Raw genomic sequence first — 23,851 nt, 5'->3', positions numbered from 1 at the left:
CTCCTGCAGCACACAGCCAGCGGGCGCTGGCTCTCCGCGTACTTCCCCGGGTAAGGGGGGTGGGAACACCCAGCCTTTGATCTTCCACCCAGCGGCTCCCAAACACGGGAGGGCTCCAGGAGATAAAGGAAAAGACAACAAACACGCTGCACAACGGGGCACATCCGGCAGATCCAGCGGGGAAATTTCATTTCCCTGGAACAAGCTGCACGTGCTCGGTGGAATAACCCATGGCAGATGCTCTCCACGCCCAGCACACGCTGCCCTGCGCAGGCTGGGTGGTACAGGCTGCCCAAAACCTGCATTAGAGCATCCTAATAAAGCTGTTCCCTACCAGCATGCCCAGCTTCTGGGCAAGGCGGCTTCCCCACAGCCTTATCTCAGCCTGCCCAGGCAGCCGAGGCCCTTTCCAGGTGTCCACAGCTGGATATCAGCCAGCTGCTCGCTCGCACGGTCAACAGGCATCGGGAACCAGTGAGCAGCTGGAAAAATGGGGTCTGAAAACCAGTCCCTGTCCATCGCTCATGTGGGTTCTGGAAGGCAGAGTCGGTGCCAGGTGAGCACGGCAGCTTAGCAAGACGCAGGAGGGACCGGGTGGCACGGCACCACGCCGCCAGCACCACGGACACCCGAACCTCTCCAAGGTTCCCCTGCTGTCCCCTGGCTTTTTGGTTGGCCACACGAGGTGGCCAGGGGATTTGGCCACAGTTCCCTCAAGCGTTACAGGACAAAAGCCTCTTTTTGCCAGAAGCAGCAGGGTTCGTGCCCCGGCCTCCTGAGCTCCTGGATTGCCAAACCTCAAGGGCTTGGTCCGAGGGGTGAGCCAGGGCTGGGAGCAGAGCTGGCCAAGCGATGCAGAGACCTGGTTTCCATAGGAAGTGCCTCCAGGGCATCCTCCTAAACCCTCCTCCAAGGACAGCAGCTCCAGCCATCCTATTTCCACCATGGGGGCTTGCTCGAGAGCTAAATATGCGCCTCCATCCCTGCGGGATGCTGACAGACCCTGGCAATAAGGCTGCAGGAGCCCCGATAACATCACAGGATTGGCCCAGCCCTCTAAGAATAACTGCTCTGCCTGTGATCATGTCGCAGGAATTCGCTTCCTCCTGCCCACCACAGCCCTGGTACCCCCCAGGAGCCAGGAACCTGCTGCTCCGGAGCGGGCACATTGCCCCAAATGGAAAAATCGCCCCATTTTTTTTTTATATATATATATATATAAATTTTGGGAGTTTCATCCCCAGCTTCCTGCAGAGAACAGCGCAGTGCTGCGCCTGGTGCCATCAGAAAATAACCCAGAGTTCTCCCCCTAAAGAGATTAAAACCTTTTTATATCCATAACGAGCTGTAGGGCGAGGGAACGGGGACGCTGCGGGGAGCGTGCGCGCACGGGACACCACACTTGGGCTCTCCAGGCACAAGCTACCAAGCCAGGGGCATGGGGATGGCAGAACCCCACTCTCCCCAGCACCGAGCATCCCACTGCATCCCAATCCCACTCAGGCATCGCTGCTTTTCCCTCGCTGGCAAACCCTCTGCAAACCCCAGCACCGCCGCAGCCTCCCGGGGAGGCTTCACCCAGCCCAGGCTCCCTGCACAAGTCCCCACAAGAAGCCAGGCAGGGATGCCAGCTGCTCTCCGGCAGCCTCCCGCCCTAACCACCAGCCCCAGCCCTCGCACCAGCCTTCCCCACGCCCTACCAGGGGTTCTTGCTCCGGAGCCCTCCCCTTCCACACCCTCCGACAAGCTCCGGCGGTGTCCGAAGCTTCCCGGCGCGGTGCCAGCGCTGCGGGGAAGCCGCCGGCACCTTTGCACGCAGGCGCCTGCGTCTCGGGGGCGCATAGCTGGCATTCCAGGCTGGCAGAGCTCTCTGCCACACGCCATCCACCTGACCAGGGCTGTGCATGCCACGGCAGGTTGCAAAGGGGAGCGCAAAGATCCTCGTTGGGGAGCAGCGCGGGGCAGGAGGCTGCTGCGCTTCCCCTGCGCGTTTAAGGGGCCCGTCGGCTGCTGCTGGGGCACCGACAAGTGGAAAGGTTTCCCCCTTCTGCCAAAAAATAGTCCTAGCAGTGCAGAGGGGGGGGAAAGAGCTTCACCCAGCCTCTCCTCTTGCCCCCAGGTGGGGGTCTGCCAGCGATTAACACCCCGCTTTGGGCACCGGGAGCTGGGATGCGCGCTCACAGGGGACTCGGCACGGAGCAGGGCAGGGAGATGTGCGCCGAGGATGGAGCACAAGCCACGAGGATGGAGGATGGAGCACCACCCGCTGCCCCCGCCCAGGGAAACTCACCCACACGCTGCCAGATAGCCCTGGCTGCATAGATAAGAGAGGTTTTTCCGGAGGTGAGGCAAGCTGTGCCGCTCAGCCCCCCGCAGCTTTCTCCTCCCCTGCTCCCAGGCCACCAGGAGGCCCCGTCCCCAGCAGGGTTTCTCCTCTTTCCTGCAGGAGATGAAGGGCAGAGGGCAAACCTCCAGGAGGTTCACCTGGCACCTAGGGCTTTGGCTGCCCAGGCGCTGGTGGCTGCTGTCTTGGCCAAAAAGGAGCGCTGCAACCCGCCGGTTGCTTGAGGTCGAGCCCACGTTTTGGGGTAAATTCAAGGGAAAAAGCAGGTGCCCGCGGGGCTGGCACAGTGCAGGAGGGAAAGCTGCAGGGAGGAGAGAAGGAACCACCATGGATGGACTTCCCCATCACCCTCTGTGCCTACAAAGCCCCTCTCCACCTCCTCGTCTCCCCCGGGTGCTTTAGGGGAAGGGTCTCGCTGCCCCCTCCGCTCCACCTGCGGCTCCCAAAAAGAAAGAGGGAATAAAAAAAAAAAAGAAAAAGCAGTTATTAGGCATGTTTCTGCAGCCCGGCGACCTGCCCAGCCTTGTGCTGGGGGAGCCACGTGCCCGCCCTGCGCAAAGCCAGCGCCCCAGCACGCCTCAGGCTCACGGGGCACACCAGGGCATCCCGGTGGCACGGGGAGCTCTGCAGCTCTAAAGCCATCCCCGGAGCGAGCTGAGATTTCCCTCCCCCTTCCCAAGCTTCTGGGGCCGCAGGAATTTGGCACCCGGGCCGGGGACTTACCCAAAGGCCACAGGAACACGCCCCGCTGACCAACGCAACCTATGGAGAAGAGGTGTCAGCCCCGGCGGGGCCACCCCAGCGTCCCCAAGTGTCCCCGTGCCTCGTGTGCCGGCAGCCTCACGGCCCAGGAATGCAGCAGGGGGCTGGTGGGAAGCACTTGGGGCAGGGAGCTGCTCCTGTTCAACCACCCCACAACGGAGCTGGCTGCTCCCGGAGTGCAGCAGGGGCAGAAAAAAGCCCCAAGACCCAGCCCCAGCCTCGCTCCGTGCCCCTCTCCCGGCCAGGACTGGTTTTTACTGGAAGGGAACGGGGCTGGGAAGCAGGGGAGATGCTCACCCCGATGGGGCTCGCGCAGATCCCCGCCGCCGAGCTCCCCCACGGCCCTGCCAGGCGCTGATCCTGCTTTATCTCTTAGATAAACAGCATCAGGCGGAGCAATTTGCTCAGGGATTTCAGCGCTGCCTCCAACGGGCAGCCCGGGGAGCCGGCTGCGTGCGGGATCCGGGCTCGTCAAGCAGAGCCAGACCCTGTTTTCCCTAAGGCTGGCTCCCCAGGATGGAGCCACAGCCCCTCGCCAAGCCCAGAGCCCACAAATTGGTCCCCAAATTCTCCTGCAACCATTTGCTCGGGTTGAGAACTCATCCAACCTGAACCTGCGGTGCCGAAACCTCCTTTAGGATCTCCGTGTCTCTTCCCAGATGCCTCCCACCACCGCTGCGTGGAAAAACAAAGCTCCTTTTGGGATCCTGGAGACCTCGTGCGCCCCCAAAGCGACCCCACCTGCACCGTGCCAGGCACCAGCCCCACACGAGCATCCTGACCCCAGCTGCACCTTCCCCTTCTAGGACAGCCACCGAGGGGACCCCTCGCTTTGTGGGGAGCCAGGAGAGGGTGGGCAGCACCCGGGCACTGCCACCAGCACCGCGGTGACCCCAAACCCTCCCCGTGCAGCACATTGCGCCCCGGAGGGGCTTACCCACCGTACCTGGCTGAGCTATGAGAGGAATGCCAGCCCTGGCCGCCTGCCCGGCAGCACGGGAGCGGATTAGGGTTTATTGAGCAGCAAGGTGCAGGGGAAGGGCCCCGGGACGGAGCCGTCCCACCCTCTCCTACACCACCCCACCGCCGCGTTGGGACCGCCGCTTCCTTCTCCCAACAACTCCTCCTTCCCTTCACGGAAGCACTTGAAGGCCTGAGCTGACTCGAGGATCCCAGAGCATTGTTTTTTTTCCCAGAAACCCAGCGAGATGCTGTACTTTTTGGCTGGGGAGAGCCGTGCCAGAGCCAAGACAATCAGAGCTTGGCAACCGGGTGGGAGCTGGCGAGGAGCGGCGCCCTGCTCCATCCCACATCACCCCCCAGCCCCTCTCCTGCTGCCTGGGGGTTTCATGGGGACCCCTGCCAGCCCACAGCCCCTTTTTCTTTCCACCAGCATGACCATAATCACCAGTATGGACCCATCCCAGTGCGCTATGCTCCCTGGTGGTGCCACTCACACCTCCCGTAGGCGCTCGCCGCGGAGAAGTGGAGCAGGAATTAAGGGGAGCAGGATTTAAGGGGAGCAGGATTTAAGGGGAGCTCCAGCACCTCGCTTTTGTAGGAAGGGATGAGGAGCAGCTGTAGGATTTACGCTGGAATAGGCACAAACTGGCTCCAGCCCTGCTCTTTTTGGGAAGGAGGCGACGGAGCCCGATCCCACCGCGTCTTTTCTTCGCCTGCCCCCGCAGCCGGCTGGGCTGCCAGCATTTCACAGGGCTGGGAAAGGAGCAGCCCAGGGCTTGCAGGCCAGGAAAACGCTTGGCAGCCCACCCCCGGCACCACACACACACCGTCAGCACGCTCTGGGGTCGGGGACGGGCTGCAGGAGGGAACCCGAAGCACATCCACGCTCCCAAAACCCCCTGGATCCAACCTGAAATCAGCCAAATCAGGGGGCAATTACTGAACGCGCCGGGGTCCCGTTCCCTTTGCCAATCAAAAAAAAATGACCCCAAGGAGCTGGGAGTGTGGGACAGGAGCAGTTTTCCCCCAGAAAACGGGGAAGGAGCCGCTCGAGCCCCTCGCAGGGCGCAGCCCCCCGCTCCCCAAGGGGAGAGGAGCCCCCTCCCCAGCACCGTCCTCCTATATCAAAGGGCTCCCCAGCTCCTGGAAGTCACCCCAAAGGAATGCGGGACCCGTGGGGAGTGCTGGAGAAGACAAAACAGAGCCAAAGGCACAGCACAGGGGGGAGGATTAGCGAGCAGCAAGCCCGGGCGGGCGCAGGGGTGCACGGCGGGCGGCTCCGACACGCACACAGCCCCCAGCCGAGGGGCAGAGCCCCGGCATGGCTCCGGGGGGGCACTTTGGGAACCGAGGAAGCCCCCACGGAGCCTTTCCAGGGGTGTCCTGGCTGCTCCCAGTGCCCACTCATGGTGGCAGTGGTTAAACTGGGGCTCGAAGCGGGTGGGGAGCGACAGGAGCAGGGCGCACGTGGGGCGCCCAGCGAGCAGGGAAATGAGGGATGGGGAAAATTTGGGCAGGTTTAAGCTCCTGTTAACCCCATGGTCATCCCGAGTGGGTGACACCGAGCCAGGGGATGCTGCTGCCAGCCCCCAGCCTGCTGGAGATGCTCAGAGGGAAGGGGAAGCCAGCCCCGATGGGAACATTCCCTGGGAAGCGTCCCACCACCAGCACCCGCACCCCCTTAGGAACGGGGATTCCTTTAATCCTACAGCCCCCAGAGACACCAAAGGCTCCCTGTGGCAGCCTGAGACCCCCTAACGCCCATATTACCAACCCCAAAGCAGCACAGAGCAGAAAGAGAGGATGCCGTGGGGATAAAGAGGGGGAGAGGGGCGTGTTTCAGCCTGGTCCCATATGGGAATTGAGCACATCTGCCTCTCCTCTCATCCTTCCCACCCCAAATCCCTGAGGAAGGGAGGGATTCAAGCCCACCAGAGGTGCTGGAGCCTGCAGGTGGGAGGTGCTGGCACAGCTTGGAGCAGGACTGGGGTTCCTTATGAGATGCACAAAGGAAAAGCAGCACCGTGGGCACCCGGGGCCGAAGGAGCCTTCCCGGAGCAGCAGCAGCCTCCCACAGCAGATTAAAATTCCCGAGGAATTTGCTAAACAAGCCAACTCCCTGCGCTACTGCCCGGCACCCGAGGATGTTTTGGCATTACCACCACGCAGGGGAAGGAGGTGGGGGCAGCAGCCCCCTGTGCCTGGCCCCAAAATCAGGGCTCCCCCCTGCCCCAGCTGCTCCAAGGGTTTTGGGGCAGGAAAACCCCCAGGATTTCACTGTGCAGCGTTTCCCTCTCTGGGTTTAGCGCATATTTTTTTTTACAGCTGCTGGCTGGTTTTCTCGCCCTCCCGAGCCGGAGGTGTCGATGCTGTTCTCATTATCTTCGATTCAAAACAGAGCCAAGAGGAGGAGGAAGAAAAAAAAAAAGGAAAAAAAGAATAGAAAAAAAAGAAAAAACACTTCTTTAAGCAAAAACCCACACACCAACACTTCCAGCCCCCTCCCTGCCTGTTCGGAGGCACAAAGAAGCGCCAGGGATGGATTCAAAAGAAATAGTTACGGGGTGAAGGGCTGCAGAGAGACCCGGCCATGGGAAGTGACCGCAGCCCGCATCACCTAACACAAGCCCGTGCCAGCGATTTCCTTGCTGCGAGGAGCCCGCTGTGCGTTTCTTACGGCCCCTGGAAGGAGCCTGAAAAGGAAATTTTGCACGGGCTGGCTCGCAGGAACAAAACGTCTCCGTCCTGCAGAGGCAGGGACCTCCGAGGAGAGGCAGGAGGGGATAAAAGTGAAGAGGAAGGTGATGAAATGGGGTGGGCAGCAGCACACCGAGGTGCTTTTAAAGCCATCCCACTCCCAAGCCCACCAAAAAAGTTTGGGCAGAGGGATTTGGCAGTGACCATTGGGCTCGCCCTATGGAGGAGGGAGCTGGGAGGGAGCGGGGAGCCACAGGGGAGAGCCGAGGCTGGATGCAGCTCTTCCACGGGAGTAATTAATAGGGTTGCCAGAGAGATGAAGAGTCAGGAGGGTTCTGGACTGGCTGTAATAAGGATTTTAATGAGAGCTAAGTGACATTTTTAAACAGACGGAGCATCTGCAGCACGGCGCATCTTGAACAGGAGCCAGAGCAGAGAGCTTCTGGCTGGGCATCTATCGGGGGGAAAGCGTTGCTGGCAACCTCGTGGCAGCACCTGCAGGCACCCCCGTGGCTGTGCCTGGTGGCCAGGAGCCCCAAAAAGCTTAAGAAGGGCCGGGCACACCAAGGGATGCCTCTCCCAGAGCCGGACAGACCCCTGTGGGGAGGTAAAGCATCACCCCTGGGCTGCCCCACCACGAGGGATGCATCCATCCCGACCAAAAGGCTGGAAAAAAAACCACTTTGGGTGTGTTTTCCCACCTCATCCGAGAAACCGAGGTGAAAAAACACAAAGCAAGGAGCTCCTTGCAGGTGTGCTGCCCTGGGATGGGGGCTCCGAGCCACCCGCAGCGGCACAGCACCCCGTGCCCGAGGCTGTCGGGTTCCCCTGTGCTCACTCCCGGCTTTTCCCAGGAGGTTCAAAGTCCAGCCCCAGCCCCAAAGCCAGCACAACAATCTCGGCTGGGGCTGCTGCAGCCGGGTTCATGCAAATCCCGCCTGGAAGGAGCCCTGGCTTCTCATTAACCAGGGCTCCGCCGCGGCTTTCGGCTGAACTTCCTTCCACCCAGCCAGCTCACGCTGGAGTCAGCGCCTGCCCCTCCCACACCGCACACAAAAATCTCAATTTTTCCTCCAAGTGGAGCCGCGGTCAAAGGGAAACACGAGCCAGGCACACCCGAGGAGCATCTCCCAGGGCGCAGAAGTGGGTGCTCGGTGGCACTGTCCGGGGACGGAGCAACATCGCCGGCACAGAGCCGCGCTTCGGAGCCTCAAGCACCCGAAGCACAGCAACTCCAACCCCCCTTTTTGCAACCCTGAGGCTTAAAAGGCACCCAAGCAGCAAGGCTGCGCTTCCTCGGGGAAATCTTCTCCCAGGAAACCCCATCCAGATGTCCCAAAGAGCAAGGGGAAACCTGCACGAGGGGATCCCTTGTGCGCCTTCCCGCAGAGGCAGGAGCGAGCATCCCCCTGCGAGCATCGTCCCAGCCCTGGGGGGGCTCCTGCAGTCCTTGGGGGGGCTCCCACAGCCCCCTCGCTGCTGCAGCCGGTTTGCAGGCTTAGCCCAAGCCCTATATTTTGGCCACAGCCAGCCAGAGCTCCTTAAACACAATTAAACATCACCAAACCGATCGCTGCTCCAACCCCAACCTGAGCGCTTTCACAGCCTCGCCCTGGTTTGAGCTCCCCCTTTTTGGGGCAGGAAAGGTTTTGGGTGTTCGGGATTTTTCCAAGCCGCAGCGACAGGAGATGAAGATTCTCCAAACATCCGTGTTTTGTTGTTTTTTTTCCATTCAGCTGCCACCATTCTTCCAATTCCTGCTGCAGAAGCGCTCCGAGGTTTGTTTTTAACCTTGGAGCGCGGCGTCCTGGGCAGCTCCGCTTTGAACCCTCCTGTGGGGAGCTGATGGGAAACAAGTCCTGGAGCTAAATTCTCAGACTCAGAGCTCAGAAAGGATTCCCAGGGCGGCGGGAGCAGGTTCTCATGGCCGGTTTTTCACGGCCTCCCAGGGCCCAGCTCCTCAGCCACGCTGGGCAAGTCAAGAGGAGCTCGCGCACACCACGGGAGAGGTGTGAGGTTTGGGTACGGCTAATTTTTGGAGGGTCCTGGGGTGCAGCCAGCATGCAGGACGCGCACACAACACCCAGGCTTCCAAGAAGTGGATAAAAAGGGAAAACAAATCCAGGGGATGCGACAAGAAAGGCGGCTTTATCAAGGCACGGGAAGAGCTGCCAAAGCAGCCTGAAACAGCACAAAACTGCTGCGCCTCCCCTGCGCAGCGCTTGGAGATGAGATGCTGGCAGCTTGGGGCTGCCTGGTGTTTTTTTTTTCCTCCTCAGAGGTCCAGGCAGGTCTCACAGCCTGGGGAAGGCAGGTCCACCACGCACGGCCAGCTCCCCCCAGGCTGTTCTCCAGCCCTTGCATGTCCCCAAACCCTGGGCACCTCTCCGCGTGCCCGCAGCGTCCTCGGGATGAGGGCTTTAATTAAAGGGAGCAAAGGGATTGGAAAAAAGGAGAGACACGGAAAGAATCGCCTGCTACCTGACATCAAGAGAGGGCGTCAGGGAGGAAAAACAAACCCACGGAGCTGTCATTTAAGCACAGGAGGGGGAAGAGAAAGCTCAAACAGGCCCAGCACCTCCAGCTCCCTTGCACAAGAGGTCACAGCGCAAACCTTTGCAGCAGGACACGCCGCTTCCAGCCCGGAGCACGCACGCCCCGTGCACCTCTCCTAGCACCAGCACGCCTGTAGGGCCACAGGGCACAGCCCCATGTCCCTGTCACCCTCTGCAGGGAGAGCTGGGGGATGTGTCCCCACCGTGGGGACAGGGTTTGGTGCTCCTTGTCCCTGCCCAGCTGGCCGACGCGGCCAGATGCTGCACACCAGGCTTTTAATCAGCTTTTAATCACGGAAGAAACCAGCTTTGAATTTCCCCTGTGGAATAGGGGAGCAGGCACGGGTCCCGGATAAATTCTGGGTGAAATCCATAGCACAGGAGGACAATCAGAGCCCTCACTGCAGGTCTCCGGGGACAGCCACAAGCAGGAACCACCCGGCTCAGCACGCGCCAAGGAACACAAAGCTGGGCAAAGGCAGGATCCCTCCGAGCGTTTGCTCAGGTTTAACAAAAAAATAAAATAAAACAAAACACAAAACAAACCAAAGCACACCGCACTCCTCCTCCTCCCACCCCCTCCTATAGGGCCGATGCTTTGGGATCGCCATACAAAACGTGCGCGCATCTGCTCGGAAACCTCCAACATCTCTCCCTCTTGCAAAAGCCACTGGAGCCGGGTGCTGCTGTGCTGCGCTGGCACTTTCCCAGCCCCGGAGGCTTCGAGCTGGGTCGTTTCCCTCCTCCGGCAGCCTCCCCAGCTGGAGAACGGGGTTACGGCCTCTGCTCTGCACATCCAGCAGGGAGGAGGGAGCCGCGCCGCGTGTTTGTTTGTTGCCTGTGCAGGATTCCTGCATTCCTGCCCTTGTTTACTCATCTGCTCCCGGGACGTGCTCAGACCCCACAGAGGGCTTTTGGGGCACCGCATTCCCCCCTCCTCCCCGAGCCCGGAGCTCTTGCTGGAACAGGACGAGCAGAGGGAGGAAGGGAGAAGCCAGCAAAGTGAGGGATTGCAGAAGTATGTTGTCGTGGTGGTTGGGCAACCAGCTCAACCCTCTGCGGATCTGCTCTCCGTGGAGGCATTATTCCGTGCCTGGAGGTGCAGGACCCTATTACAGAGGGCACGCGGGCTGCCCCCCACTCGCCGTTTCCCAGCAGCTGTGTTGTTGCACACCCACGGGGCCAGGATCTCAGCCACCTCCTCGGCACGGGAGCTGTCCCACGGAGCGACAAAAGCACCGAGAGCCAACCCCGTGCGCGTTTAATCCATGAGCTCAGCACGCCGTGACCTCCTTGTGCAAAATTTTGGGTACGAGCGCAAAGGCAGCAGGGAGGTGATGCATACAAGGGACACCGAGGCTCGCCACAACAACACCAAAGCTCTGCTCATCCCCCCTCAATTCCTAAATTGCTCGGCTTGGTCGCGACCTGGTTACACCCCGGAGAAGCAAGCTTTGCCCCCAAGGGGAACTCAGCCGGCTTCTCGTGTCCCTGCACGAGTCCACAAGGCTGGCTTGGCAAGCATGGGGAGCTGATGAAGGACAGGCCTTCACCACGGGGTTAATGAGTTCACTTTTCAGAAATAAACCTAAAAAAAAAAAGAGGAAGCTCAGGTGTGAGGCTGAACTCCCCAGGGGTGCCAGGATGGGGCTTTGCAGCGCGACCTCTCCAACCCCATCAGAGGGGGCTGAGAACCTGCATAAACCCAGACCAAAAAAAATAACACGAACCAACACCACCTGGCTGCAATCCCCACCTCTAACAAGCTCAGCTCCAGGCGCCATCCCTTCGCTGACCAAATCCACAGAGCAGCCAGACCCTGCCCCACGAGCGCGCCCGCCCCGCGGCCAGCAGCACCGCGTGCCCAAAATTGGTTTCCAAGCCCCTAGCACGCCCCGCTCACCTTCCACGCAGTGCTCCACGTCCTCCAGGTTGCGCAGGGTTATCCGCATCAGGCTGGAGTTGAGCATCAGCTCGTTGCGGTGTGCCGGCCACATGTACTGCGGGGCCGGGTTGACGAAGAAAATCCGCGTGTCCCCCGTGGAGACCTGGTTGTCGCAGATCAGGGGGTCCCCGAAGCCACCGATGACCACCTTGTTGCCACCGTCCAAGAGGATCTCGTGGGTGACGATGTCTTTGCCCTTCAGGTAGCGCCACACTCGCACCTGGGACAAGAGGGACACGGATCAGGGGAGAGCTCTGCGCACCCACGACCCGAGGTGTCCGGCACCATCCAGCCCCGTTTGCTTCCAACCATGCTGTTGCACGGTGTTCGGGAGCAGCTCGGGCTGGCAGAGCCTTCCTGCAGAGCTGATTTCATGAGGCAGCCCTCTACCAGCACAAAATGTAGGGACAAGGCTACAGCGAGCACTGCTTCTTGCCAAAATTGCACCCAGCACCCCAACACGGGCACGTGGTGCTCCTCACCCCTTCCATCTTCCAAGGTCACCATCAGCCACGTGGGTTTTTCCTGGCAAGGGACTCGTTTCCCTATTCGCATCTGGGCGCATCACTGCCTTTCAAGCCCCAAAATTCACGTTTTGTTCCTGCCTCTCCTCCCCCGGTGAAACTTTCCGACAGGGAAAGCCCTCATGCCCAGGGACAGGCAGGATGGCTACGCAAGGGTTTCCTGTGCCAGAGCAGAAATCCGCTGCGTAAAACTAGTAAAATAAAGGTGTTCTAAGCAACTTCTTCCCCTCCTCTATTATTTTAGCCTTTACACCCACAAAAACCATCTCAGCTGCCGCACAACCAGCTCGGGCAGGGGTGCTGCTCTCCAGCAGCAGGCACTGCACGTGGCCATGGAAGGGAAAATAAGATCATAATAATCGATCAGAGCTGCTGCCTGGTGCTGGTAAGGAACCCAAATCCCAAAAAGGAGGCTCCCTCCTGGGCTGGGTGCTTGCAGATCCCACTCCTGAGCATCGCCTCTGACTGCAGCCCTGTCCCCAAGGACCCTGAGCCAGGTCCCCAGGCAGCGCACGGGTCTCAGCCAAAAGGATCCCCCCCCCAACTCCCAGGGGATCTTCTGGCTCTGGGAAGGCACCAGGGGGTTGGGAAGAGAAGAGGCAGAGGGGATAACGCCCCTAGAAATGGCAGAGGAGATTTATTTTGTTATAAAGTGACTGAAGACAACCTGCGCGTTAGCAGACCGGATTTGCTAAAATACACAGAGGAATTGGCAGTAGCAGCCGGTTTCCCCTAAATCAGCCAAATTTCTGGAAGAAAAATCAGCCCTGGCCACAAGACTTGGTCCCTCCCTCCCTCCCTCTCCTCAGCCTCCCTGGACGTCCACCAGGCACAGACCTCTCCATTGCCCCAAAAGGGAGATGCGCAAAAACCTGCTGGCCAGCCCCGCTCCAGCACCACGCTCTTTGCAATGAGCAGCCCCCAAAAACACCCACAGAGGACGAAAGCAGCAGCCCTAAAACAAATGATTTATGGCACACGTGATAGGAGACGTGCCCACATCCAGCCCCGATGGGGCAGAAAGCCTCGATGTGCTCGGGGTGTGCTTTATCCCCACCTCCAGCAGCACCTCCAGCACCCCAGGGCCCCATCCCCTGCATTCTCCAGCCGTCTCCGCTGCCCAGAGAGCACTTGAGCGCCCCGTGCCAAGCACCGAGGAGGCCGGGGAAGAGGAGGGTGGGCGATAAGGAGGCTCTCGAGCCTCCCTCTGGAAGGAGCACGCAGGTGTGTGCCCGAGGAGCGCAACCGCAAAGGGAACGCAGGGAGCAGAGGGGATGTTGCGGGCAGGTCTCTCCCACCCCATGGGACAATCTGGTGGCAGTAGGCAGTTGTTCACCCTACAGACCCTCTTCTTGCCATATTTTAGCTCCGTGGCTCATTGCAGATGAGGAGGAGAGCACAGAGCAGACATTATCCCCCTCCAGAATGAGCCATTCTTGCAGCTCTCCGCGCCCGCAGCTCGCTGGCCCCTGCCCCGCGCAGCCCTTGGTGCGCATTGTGCTCCCCCACTGACTTCTTTGGGGCTGTTCAGAGGGGAAAAAAAAAGACTCTCACTCTCTGCCAAGTGCCTCCGTCCCATTACTCAGTGACTACAGGACACGCACACAAACATCTGACACTGCAGGGGTCAGACACGAGGGTTACAAAAAAAGCGTTGGGGGTTTGGGGGAAATGGGAGCCTGGTGAGCTTTAGTCAATCCTGCGACTTTCTGGAGATGTAACTCCAGGATTTCAGGGCTACAGGCTCAGCACGTCCTCAGTCCCAAACAAGAGGGTTCAGGGGTCATGGCCATCAAAAGCTGCCCCCATGGGACCTGGAGGTACAAGGTGAGGCTGGCAGGAGGCACCGTGCCCGTGCGCTCGCACACATCTGGCCCCAAACAAGGAGGGAACCAGCTCCACTCAGACCCAAGGGCTCAGCAGTGCCCCAGCAACCAAAGGATGAGGAATAACCCATCGTCAGGCTGTCATCCTGCCCCATAGAGCCCAAATTTGGGGTGAGACGAGCCAGGGAATCAACGCCTCCTGAAGCTACCCATCCAACAGCCACGCACCGTGCACAGCCCCGGCACCCAGAGCTCCGGTCTCGGTGCTGGCAGCCGAGCAGCAACCAGAGGGGGCTTCAGCTGGAGAGGGGCTGTGACAGGCAGCCCCCCTCCCTCCCTCCCCATCCTCTCCTGGGAATCCCAGTGCTCACACCGAGACATCTGCTCCCCGCGGCACCAAGGAGCCCCTTTGGGGACCCCCGACCCCTGTTGAGTGCCACGAACTCCGTCCTGCACGGCTCTGCTGCGAGCCTCCTGCCTCTCCAGCGCTGCTGGCAGCTCCCCGGGGTGCTGCTTCTCCCCGCAGTCAAGTCAAGACACCTTCCTTCAGCAGCACCAGCCCCACCTCCTCTTCCTTCAGCAGCGGCCCCGCAGGGCGAGCGCTCGACAAGGTGAGGTGCGGGAGCAGCCGGGGCAAAAAAAATTTAAAAATAAAATAAAAAACAGAACACAAAGGGAACAAAAGGGTTGGGGGGAGAAAAACCAAGAGAGGCAGGCGGGGAGAGCACCCCGAGGGTCCTGCTGGAAGGCGGCAGTCGGGGCATTTTCACAGTTAGGTCTTTGGGGGAAGAATGGCTGGAGCCTAGCCCCTCTCCCGAAGCAGATGGTAATTTGAGTTAATTAGCAGGGCTGTTGTAGTCAGGGCTCGCAGAGCCAGGCCACAGCATTCACAAGCAACAGCAGAGTCCACCAGCTTTCTCCCCACCCTCATCCTCCCTAATGAATGGCCGCGAAGGCACCAAAGACGGAGCGAGTACCTGTAGGGCATCCCATTCATCACCACGCACAATTAAGACCTTGTTACTGGTGACTCACTGGCTACAGCGAGGATGGGGGAAGAAAAAGGGAGAGAGAAAAAGAAATCAGGCTGGAGCCCGGACCCAGAAGGTCCCTTCCCCGTGGCAGCCCTGCTCGCTCTTTCACCACGGAGCGCATAAAACGCTGGATTAAGGCTGGTTTACAAGGCTCCTGGCAGCTGTGGGAAGGTGCGGCGAGAACAGCGAGGACTTTATTTAGGCAGAACCTCACAGGAGGAGGTTTGAAGTGCGGGGCAAACCCAGGAGTAAAAGCATTTTCCATGGGGGTCTGTCACAGCAGGGAACGGGACCACCTGCACGGGCACGCGTGGTGCCAGGAAGGTGCTTTAGGAGCGCAAACCTTGGGTTTGTGGGGTGCCCAGGGAGGTGAGCAGAGCCCTAAGAAGAGAGGGGACACCTGGATCAGAGCAGGAAAGGTCACCAGGAGACCTCGGCAGCCCTTTCTGCAGGAGCCAGTCTGTGTCCCCCAGCCCTTTCCCCCCCAAAACGTGGGCTCCATTGTTCGGCACAGGATCCACATCCTCCCCAGCGCTTCCTATAGCGCGTATAGAACCTGCATCTGTCCTATAAATAGGAGCTCCCTCCAGAAATATCAGGTCAAAGCAGAACGAGGCACGGCACAGGGCTCAGGAGCGGGGAAGGACAATGCCAGCAGCGGGCTGCAAATAGGCTGAGCGGAGCAAAAAATAAATAAAAGGTCCGGGGACACAGCAAGGAGCAAAGCCCTCGTTCCCAACCCAAATCCGTCCCTGGGCGAAGGGGCACATCAGCATCACTTTGGGGAAGAGGAGACTGAGAAAACTCCTAATTGTGACCCCCCTCCAGCAGCACCGAGCGGCTGGTAGCTATTTCAGGGTGTTCCTCTCCCATTAGCCTCCCGTTTCCAACGCGCTCCCTCTTCAGATATCAAAGGCCCCGGCGGGGAGGGTTTCGGGTTTAGCTGGGAAGAACAATGCAGGGCTGCAGCACGCAGCCACCCGCGGACCACCCAGCACCAGCAACGCTTCTGGGGGTGGGCTCGGGGCAACTCCTCCCGCACACTTGGCCCTCGTGCTTCCCGTGCAGATAAGGAGCCCGTCGGGAGATAAGGGTGGCATTCGGAGGCGCCTTGGGGCGTAAGGAGCAGCGAGCAGGGGGCTGGAGGGGGAGGCACACACGGGTTTTCTCGCCGGCTTCTGCGCCTTGACTCGTTCTGGCTCAGCAAGGAACCGGGGTCAAGGAAGAAGCCAGCGGCCAGGTTTAATGCCAAAAGCCCCCCTTTTGGGGTCAAGGTGCTGGGGAAGAAGTGGAGCCAGCTGTCAGCCCTCGGATCCACAGCAATCCCCAGTGTTTGGGGAGATTTTAGAATAAAAACGGGGTTTTGCTGCTGCAGAACTACTCCTGTACCAGTCACAGGTGCCATGCAGCTAGAAGAGATTTTGATTTGTCCCTTTTCAGGTCCTTATGACACCTCAGACCCCGTTTTTTTCCAAACCCTCTACGCACACCACGTAAAGTCCCTGGAGAGGAGCAGAAGGCAGTACGGAAGGCGCAGTAAATGCCACTGGGATGGGATGGGCGCTGCCACGGATGACAGGAGATAAGGCTCTCTCCTCCTTTCAGTTTCTTTTTAAGGACTGGAAAGAAACCCCAGAGGCAGATTCTGGCCTTCAGGAGCTGCCACAACCCCATTCAGCAGAAGAAGGGCCCTACGGTTAACCCTGGAGTAAGTGGCACAAACCTCCGCAGCATCACTTGGGACAGCTTGGGGAAAGATGAGCAGGAAAATACCCTCCTGAGCCGAGCAATGCCACTTGGGTTTCAAATAAAGCCCCCCATGTACCAGGTTCCTCACCCCACAGTGCTCCCACTTGTATCCGACGGCACCCTCCTAAAGGCAGGGCTGCTGAGCAAGCAGCTTTACCACCCCAGGAGCAGGGATAAAATATTTTTCCCCAACTCCAAGCCTGCCTGAATGAAATGTGGATTTTATACTAGCTAGGAAGAAAAAAAAAAAAAAAACGCTTTTTGAGATGAGCACCTCCTGCCTCGCACCACAGCCCTGCCCCAGCATCAGGCGGCTCGCGCCCAGCCATATGTGCCCCAAGCTGCCACAGGACGCCACCGGCTGCTCGCAGCAGCTTATTAGTTTTCCACGTAGCACCCAGGATGTGCCAGACACGCCGCAAACATACGGTCCCTGCACCAGCCCGGAGGGGCTGTGATCTAATTTACGCGAGCAGGGTACAGATTGTACCCTCTGGTACCGTGAGGGGCAGAGTCGGGGAAGCAGGCGAGGAGCAGCAGGCACCAGCTGGATAGACAGGGGGTTTTCAACTAGTTTATAGGGCCAGGAGGTCCTCCAGAAGTGAGGACAACCCCACGGTTGCAATTAAGGCCGGGCAGACCTTGCCCACCAGCACGCTGCTGGGCATCGCCCCAGGCCCCCCGTGGCACCAGCACCCATCGGGGACCTCGGCGTGCTTTAGGATGGGGAAAAAGGGATTGGGAGAAGAGGTGAGCGAGGCAGCAGCAAGTCCTCGCAGGCAGGATTCCTGCCCTGGGAAGGGTTAAGGCAGCCAGCACGTTTTCTGACAACCAGGCGGATGGTATTTCAGGTTGCTCAGTACTTCACCGTCTCGCAGCTCAGGGGGGGGAAAAACCGTAGCCAGAGGCCAGATTCAGAGTTAAACAATAGCTCGAGCTAGAGGAACTCAAGATGCTGTTAAAGTAAACAGGGAGCTGCGTCTGCAGCCAGCCAGCGGCTCCGAGCACCTTCCAGGGCACCCGGAGCCCTCCCGAAGCTGAAAGTTGGGAATCGGCTCCGCACCGCGCAAAGCAGGGAAATGCCCATAAAAAGCAACCTCCAGAGATTCCCCTCGAAGCAGCCGGTGGAGCAGCGACGGGGCGAGCCTCCGCAGTCTAAAAATACCTAATTACCCACCAAAGCCTCCCATTTCGACAATAAAAACCACATGTGCCAGCGGGCGGCGGGGCGCAAAGTTTCCCTTGCGCCCAAGCTGGGGCGCGCCCCCCGGGCCCCTAGAAGCCCCCCCCGGCCCTCTCACCTTGCAGGAATAGGTGTGGTGCACCGGGTCCACGTTCATGATCTCCTCCACCGTGCCCGTGAGCACCACGTTGGCCTCCTCCTCCCTGCGCTCCAGCTCCCGCTCGGGGCAGCTCGCCCCGCCGCCGCCCAGCGCCAGCCCCAGCGCCAGCAGCGCCAGGGCTCCGGCCGCCCCTCGCCCCCCCATTAGCCCCCCAGCCCCCTGCCCCCGGCACGGCCAGACAAAGCGGGGCCGCTCGCAGGCAGGGCTGGAGCAAGAAAAAGGGGGTTACTTTTGTTCCAGGAGGTGAAAAGGAGGAAAGAAAGAGAGGGAGGGAGGCGGGGAGGGGGAAGGAGGAAAATCCCAAGAGGAGAAGGAGGAGGAGGAGGAGGAGGAGGAGAAGGAGGAGGAGATATCTCTCTCTCGCTCTCTCTTTCCCCAAAGCCGCGGCCGGGGAGAAATGCTCTGTCCCCTGCCTTGCCCCTGTAAGAAAGCCTGGAGATTTGCATGCAATCTGAATTGCTGATAAGGGGGGAGAGGGAACGAGGGGGGGGGAAGGGAGGGAGGGAGGGAGCCGCCGGGAGCGCGGAGCCGCCGGGAGCGCGCCACCCCCAGGCAAGGGAGCTGCCGGCAGGTTAATGGATAATCGGCACGGCGACGTGAGGAGACTTTTAAAGGTGCAGGGAGCCCGGCACGCAGCCTGCCGCCCCCCCGGCACAGCCCCCCCGGCGGCGTCCCCCTCCTCTGGGCAGCCGCGCTGGGGCGCGCAGGGCTGGAGAGCCGGGGGGAGGGAGGAGGGGACCCCGCTTCCAACCCTCCCGCACCTCGGCCACGGGAAGGGGCTCGCTCCCGGGGTGCCCCCCCGACACTTTTCCGCATGGGGAAACTGAGGCTCGGCCGATATCCCCCGGGGACCCCCGGAGGTGCCGGTGCCACCGTGCGCCACCGGCCGCAGGCGGCGCCGGCCCCCGGGGCTCGGTCCCCTGAGGGGGGGGGGGGGACACAGCAGCTCGGGGTTGCCCCCAAAACACCCTGACCTTCTGCCCCCGGCCTCCCCCAGGGAACGGAGGGCAATTTTTCCAGATGTCGTGGGCGATTACCGCCGCTGTGAAATGAAAAGTTAAGTGGCACCAGGGGAGGGATATTGTTTCGCCCCTCTATAAATTAGCCGGCTCCCGGAGGCGTTTTTACAAGGCTGTTTTCCTCGGCGGCCCTAAACAAGTCGTGTTGGTGATCCGGGGCCGAGCAGGTGGAGTTTAGCCATGCTAGGGCCACGAAGCCAGTGCAGGACACGGTGTGTGCCCTGATGTCCCTCTTGGATGAGCCCCTTTTTCCACGCACAGCATCCTCTGAGCTTTGGGGTCTGCTCCCTGCGCTGTTTGCCCCCGCGGCCGGCTATGTGCCAATCCTTTTTCTCCTCTCCTCTGGAACATAAACACGAATTAACTCTAAGATAGGAACAAATGAATCATATTGAGTGCTCAAAATGCTGTCCAAGCCTACCTTCTCCCCTGGAGAGAACAAAACAGCAGAGCTCCCATAAATCTGTCTGGAGATAGCACGAGTGCTGTGCTTTTACACGGGAGGCATACTGTGTATCCTCTGCCTCAAACCACGCACCTCACATCCCAGCACTGCCTTCAGTCCCAGCACCCGGGCTGTCCCCCTAAACCCCTCCCAGCTTCCTTTTGCCCAAACCCTCGATTTCTGTCCCATAAAACAGAGCCGACACTTCGACACCTAAGGAAAGCCGCGTGCGCAGAAGCGTGCAGTGCTTTATCGCTTGGACATGGACTTTAGGGCCATGATTTTTTGCAAGAAAGTGGCCTACAATGTAGGTGGATCTTCAGGAAATGTGGTTTTTGGGAAATGTGTTGTTATTTTCCGAGGGGCACAGCACCAGTGCTCAGCACCAAGACCCCACCGTAAGCCAAGAGCGGCACGGAGGCCAAACAGCTCCGCAACTGCGCTGCCGCTGCTCTGAACTCAACGCTCAACCAGCTAGAAATATTTCCCTGCCTGGCAGATTATTTTTGCTATTTCAATTATTAATTTTTATTGTCTTCCTCGAGCGCCGCTCGGCAGTAAATCGCAGAAACCACCCCGGCTCCAGGTGGAAGAAACCAGCCGCGGACACTGCGCTCCCACACTTCGCCGGGCGGAGAGAGAGGGGAAGAATTATTTACGCTTTGTTTGTATTATTTGCTGTTTGCTAGCTCTCGCCTAGCCCCACCCCGCCATCTGCTTTCAGAGCTGTGAAGAGAAAAATGGATTTAACAAGCCTTTCTGGTGCGTTTGCCCCTCTGCGGTCAGCGCTTTCAAGTGGAGCTCCTCGAGCTCGTGGGCTTTCGGGGTGGAGTTGCCACGGAAGCCACCCCAGGAGCTCCTCTCTGCTGCAAATACACAGTTTTAATGAAGTCCATAGGTAGAAGAGAGCTCGTCTTCTTGAAGGACAGCTCCAGAATCCCAGGGGAAGAGCACCCGTGGTGGGAGCACCTCTTGCAGCCCCTCTGCTCCCCCCTTTTTCTGCTCCCCCTCCGGGCGCTGAAGCCTCACGCGGCCGAGAGGAGAAATCGGCCAAGCAACTGTGGGAAAACTGAAACAAAATATTTGGCAAATCAATGCACAAGATAAATAAACCATGCGACTGACAAAAGTAAATAAATCACTGGGGTTTGTCCGGGCTCTTTACAAGACAGCTATTGTAAACCTGGGGCTTGCAAAAACTTCATTGAGCCAATCTTACGACTGAGGTATCACATTCAGGCTCTGAAATAGCAAGAGATCTTGGAAAACTGGCAGGGACTCAATGCCATGTTTGCTGCCTGACACCTCGGCGTGCATTTGCATTGTATTTCCCCGGTTTTCTTGCAGGAGGGGCCTCGAGCAGCGAGGGAGAGGAGAACAAAGCAAAGCAAAGCGCCGCGATGCTCCCAGTCCGGTGGTTACAGAGGCCGGCGGTTTTGCCAAAACCCCTGGTGTGCCAAGCCCACTGCTGGCACCAGATGGATGAGCCAACTCTGACCTTTATTCACCTGTTTAGCTTCCAGCCCCGGTGATGTCCACGCATTTTCTCAGGCATTTGAAGTTAAGAGCCTGGCTACGGCTCTGCCTGATCGGGGCTTCTCCCTCCAGCAGCAGCAGCTGTCGCATCGGAGACAGGACTGTAATTTTTCAGTGTCCTTTGAAGATTTTTCCAATTTTAACAACTCGCGGCACAGGCAAACGAGCTGCTTTTTGGCTGGGCTGAGTAATTCCGCAAAGGTCTCTCATTTATTGCAAGTTATTGCCTCCCCGGGATGACTGTACAGACGCTCCTGCTGCACTCAGCATTTTTACGCCGGCATCTCTCTGCTGGTTGACCCCGGAGCATTTCCCTTCCCAGATATTCTTTATCACAGCTCTCAGCCAAGACTTTATTCTTTGGCGGGGCCCCGGTGGCTGCGGGCAGGTGCTTGGCGCTGCTGCAGGTGCCTCGATGTGCGCCGGGGTGCGCACGGTGCAGCAGCCCCGGGGACCCAAAATCCGTGGGGAAACGCATCGGCAGCTCCTGGCTCTACCTCTCACCAGTGGGACGTGCTCACCCGAGCAGGAAACCTTCAAGATCTCAGGCCAAGCCTTCAAAAAGCAAATAAAATTGCTGCACGAGCACCCTGAGCAAAAGCAGAGCCCCAACATTAACCAAGGGGAGCGAGGGGCCCCGATCCTGCTGGGGCTGGCCCCCATTTCCCTGCTCTTTCCCCCCGTGCTCCACCAGCTGGTTTTCCTGCTCTGAAGCTCTCCATCTCTGATAAGCTTTAAGACATGTTTTAATGTGTGTTTTTCTCCCCCCCCCACCCCCCTTTTCTCTTTCAAGTTAATCCCTCTCGGTGGTTCCTGACATTGTCAAATGGCTTTTGTGTCCTGTCAGAAACCCTCTTGATGTAGCTACGGAGCAGCTGCTAACAAGTTGCCCCTGGGATCCCACATCCACGAGGCTGTCTGCCCGGATAATGATTTTCTAATAAGTAAATCTATTAATGAGGGCTGGGGGGGGGGGGAGCGGAGCAGTGTCGGGCACCCCTGGCCCGGTGAGATTTGGGTGCCGTGGGGGCTGCAGCATCACCGGAGAGGCTCAGGGCTGCCTCGTGCTGGGAAGGGTCCGATCCCAGATTTGTTCTCCAAGGAGGGAACCCAAGCAGCCGGTCCCCTCCTCACCACATCAGGACGTCGGCTATTCCACAGCTGCTCTTTGGGTTTGTCCCAAGGCTTGGGAGCTACGGGGATCCACGCTTTTCTCAGCAGCACAGCCCTAAATCTTTGACATTTACGGGTGTTGACCCATAAATGCCGTGCCCCCCCCGCCCATGCCGTGCCCTGCAGGCTTTGCAGCGAGCTCGGCACCGCTGCAATCGAGGAAAAGACATCGAAGGTGCTGGGGCTGGGAATGGAGAGCAGGGTGAGGAGATCCCCGGTCCCTGCTGCTTCTTTTTTGGTTAAGGATTTTGTTTTTTGATGCAGGAGCAGCCTGCTGGCTCTGTGCTTCCCCAGGCTCACAAGGATGGGTTGGAAAAGCAGTGAGCACCGTGCACACAGGTGGCATCGCAACCGATTTTCGGTGGCCATGAGTTCGGGGGCTTCACCCAGCAAGCTCCGAGCCGGGAGGTGAAAGTATCCAGTGAACCACAGTGACTCTTTTAATTGAAAAGGGGGGGTGGAAAAAACACGCAGCAGAAAGCAAATCCGGTGTGAACTTCGGGGCAAATGATCCTCCATTATCAAATCCCATCTTAAAAAGTGCACGGGGCTAATTGAATTATGCTCGCTGGATTTCTGGGTAGCCATGAAGGCCTCTTAATGTGGATTGATGGCATAAATCTGTGCTCCATTGAGGAAAAAAAAAAAAAAAAAGTGAACGCTGGCCCCTGACATCTATCTTTCTTTCCAGAAATCCCATCTAACTGGACGTCTCCCTAGGCCACTTCCCAGAGAAAGATGTCTCTATCCATTACCCCCGACACGCAGCAGCGAAAGGAAGCGAGGGCCGCTCACATCTAATTACTCCCACTCCCGGATTTATTACGATCATGCCAGGATTAATTGGGAAAGTAAAAATGCTTCGTTGGGTGATCAATCTCCTCCGAGTTACTTACCTTGTCACTCGCTAATAACTGTAAAATAAAAATGCCCCTCTCCGCTGCATCTCGGCAAATGGATTCCTATAATACATTGCTGGGAATCTTTAAAAGGCATTTGAAAGCAGTAAGGAGACAAATTGGATTAGCTGGAGAGAAAGTGCAACCCAAGCATTTTTTCCCCCCGTTCCTATAAGGCACAAGTTTCCCCTCTCCAGGGCTGCAGGTAGCAGCTTTGCAGTCCTAATGTGTTGCCCTATATCAGGGTGCCTGGGAGGGTGTTCGGGTCCTTGGCACCCTGCAAGTTTTGGCTCAGCCCCTCGTGCAAGGAATATTTGCCAGTAACCCAGCCGTAACCTTCCCAAAATGCTGTCCGAGAGAAATATCCCATTTTCCCATTTCCCGTGCCACCGGAAAACCCAGAGCCACCACAAAGCCCCGCAGCTTTGGGGAGCCCTCCGTCACCAAAAAGCCATTACGGGCTCTGGGAAGCGGGGCCGGGGCTGAAAGGGAAGAGATTAAGATTCCAGGCATGCAGGATATGGGGCTTTTTTTTCCTTTTTTCCCCTTTTTTTCAAGGAGCGAGGATCCAAGGTTTTAGAGCTCCGTCGGAGGGCACTTGGCAACCTTTCCAGGGCTGCTGGCAGATGGGTTTTCTGCTCGGGTCCCCTCGGTGCTGAGCACCCAGCACCCAGGTCTGCATCGTGCCGGACCTGGGAGGGGGACCCAGCCCTCCTGCCTTGCGGTTTCCCACTCCCCTAACCCCATTTCCTAGCTCGAGGAGGGATTTATTGGAGCAGCCACCCCGGGAGATAGAGGCTTTTGTGTTGAGTTTCATCCAAAAGAGTTAATGCAGCTGCTGCTCTTGCCATTAGCGTGGGCAAAAGAAAGAAAGAAAGAAAAAAAAAAAGAGACAAAAAAAAAGGCGAAAAGAAAAAAATAAATTAAATTACCAGCTCTTAAAAGATTTCTTTTTGTATCTGAAAGCCAATTCCTCAGCGCACAGCCCTGGAATAACGGGGAGATGTTGCAGGCTGTGGGTGCCAGCCTAACCTTAA

The 23,851-nt window shown here is 58.7% G+C and overlaps 1 protein-coding gene across 2 annotated transcripts in view; it reads right to left on the bottom strand.

Moving 5' to 3' along the window:
* The window catches only part of AGRN (agrin), a 73,851-nt gene extending 55,637 nt beyond the window's left edge, over positions 1–18,214 (bottom strand). The window contains exons 1-2 of one of the 2 annotated variants that reach the window (XM_038166566.2): positions 17,701–18,214; positions 11,225–11,486 (exon numbers count right to left, since the gene is read on the bottom strand). In XM_038166566.2, coding sequence (XP_038022494.2) covers positions 11,225–11,486; positions 17,701–17,886 — 448 coding nt within the window. In that variant the 5' untranslated portion in view covers positions 17,887–18,214. The remainder of the gene's footprint in view (positions 1–11,224; positions 11,487–17,700) is intronic. The other variant, XM_038166570.2, reaches the window with a different exon arrangement.
* Between the last annotated feature and the right edge of the window lie 5,637 nt (positions 18,215–23,851).

Source organism: Anas platyrhynchos, chromosome 22, assembly GCF_047663525.1.
Source record: "Anas platyrhynchos isolate ZD024472 breed Pekin duck chromosome 22, IASCAAS_PekinDuck_T2T, whole genome shotgun sequence".
In the NCBI taxonomy this organism is placed as follows: Eukaryota; Metazoa; Chordata; class Aves; order Anseriformes; family Anatidae; genus Anas; species Anas platyrhynchos.
Note: the sequence above shows the minus strand (reverse complement) of the source record. Positions and strands in the feature narration are given on the sequence as shown.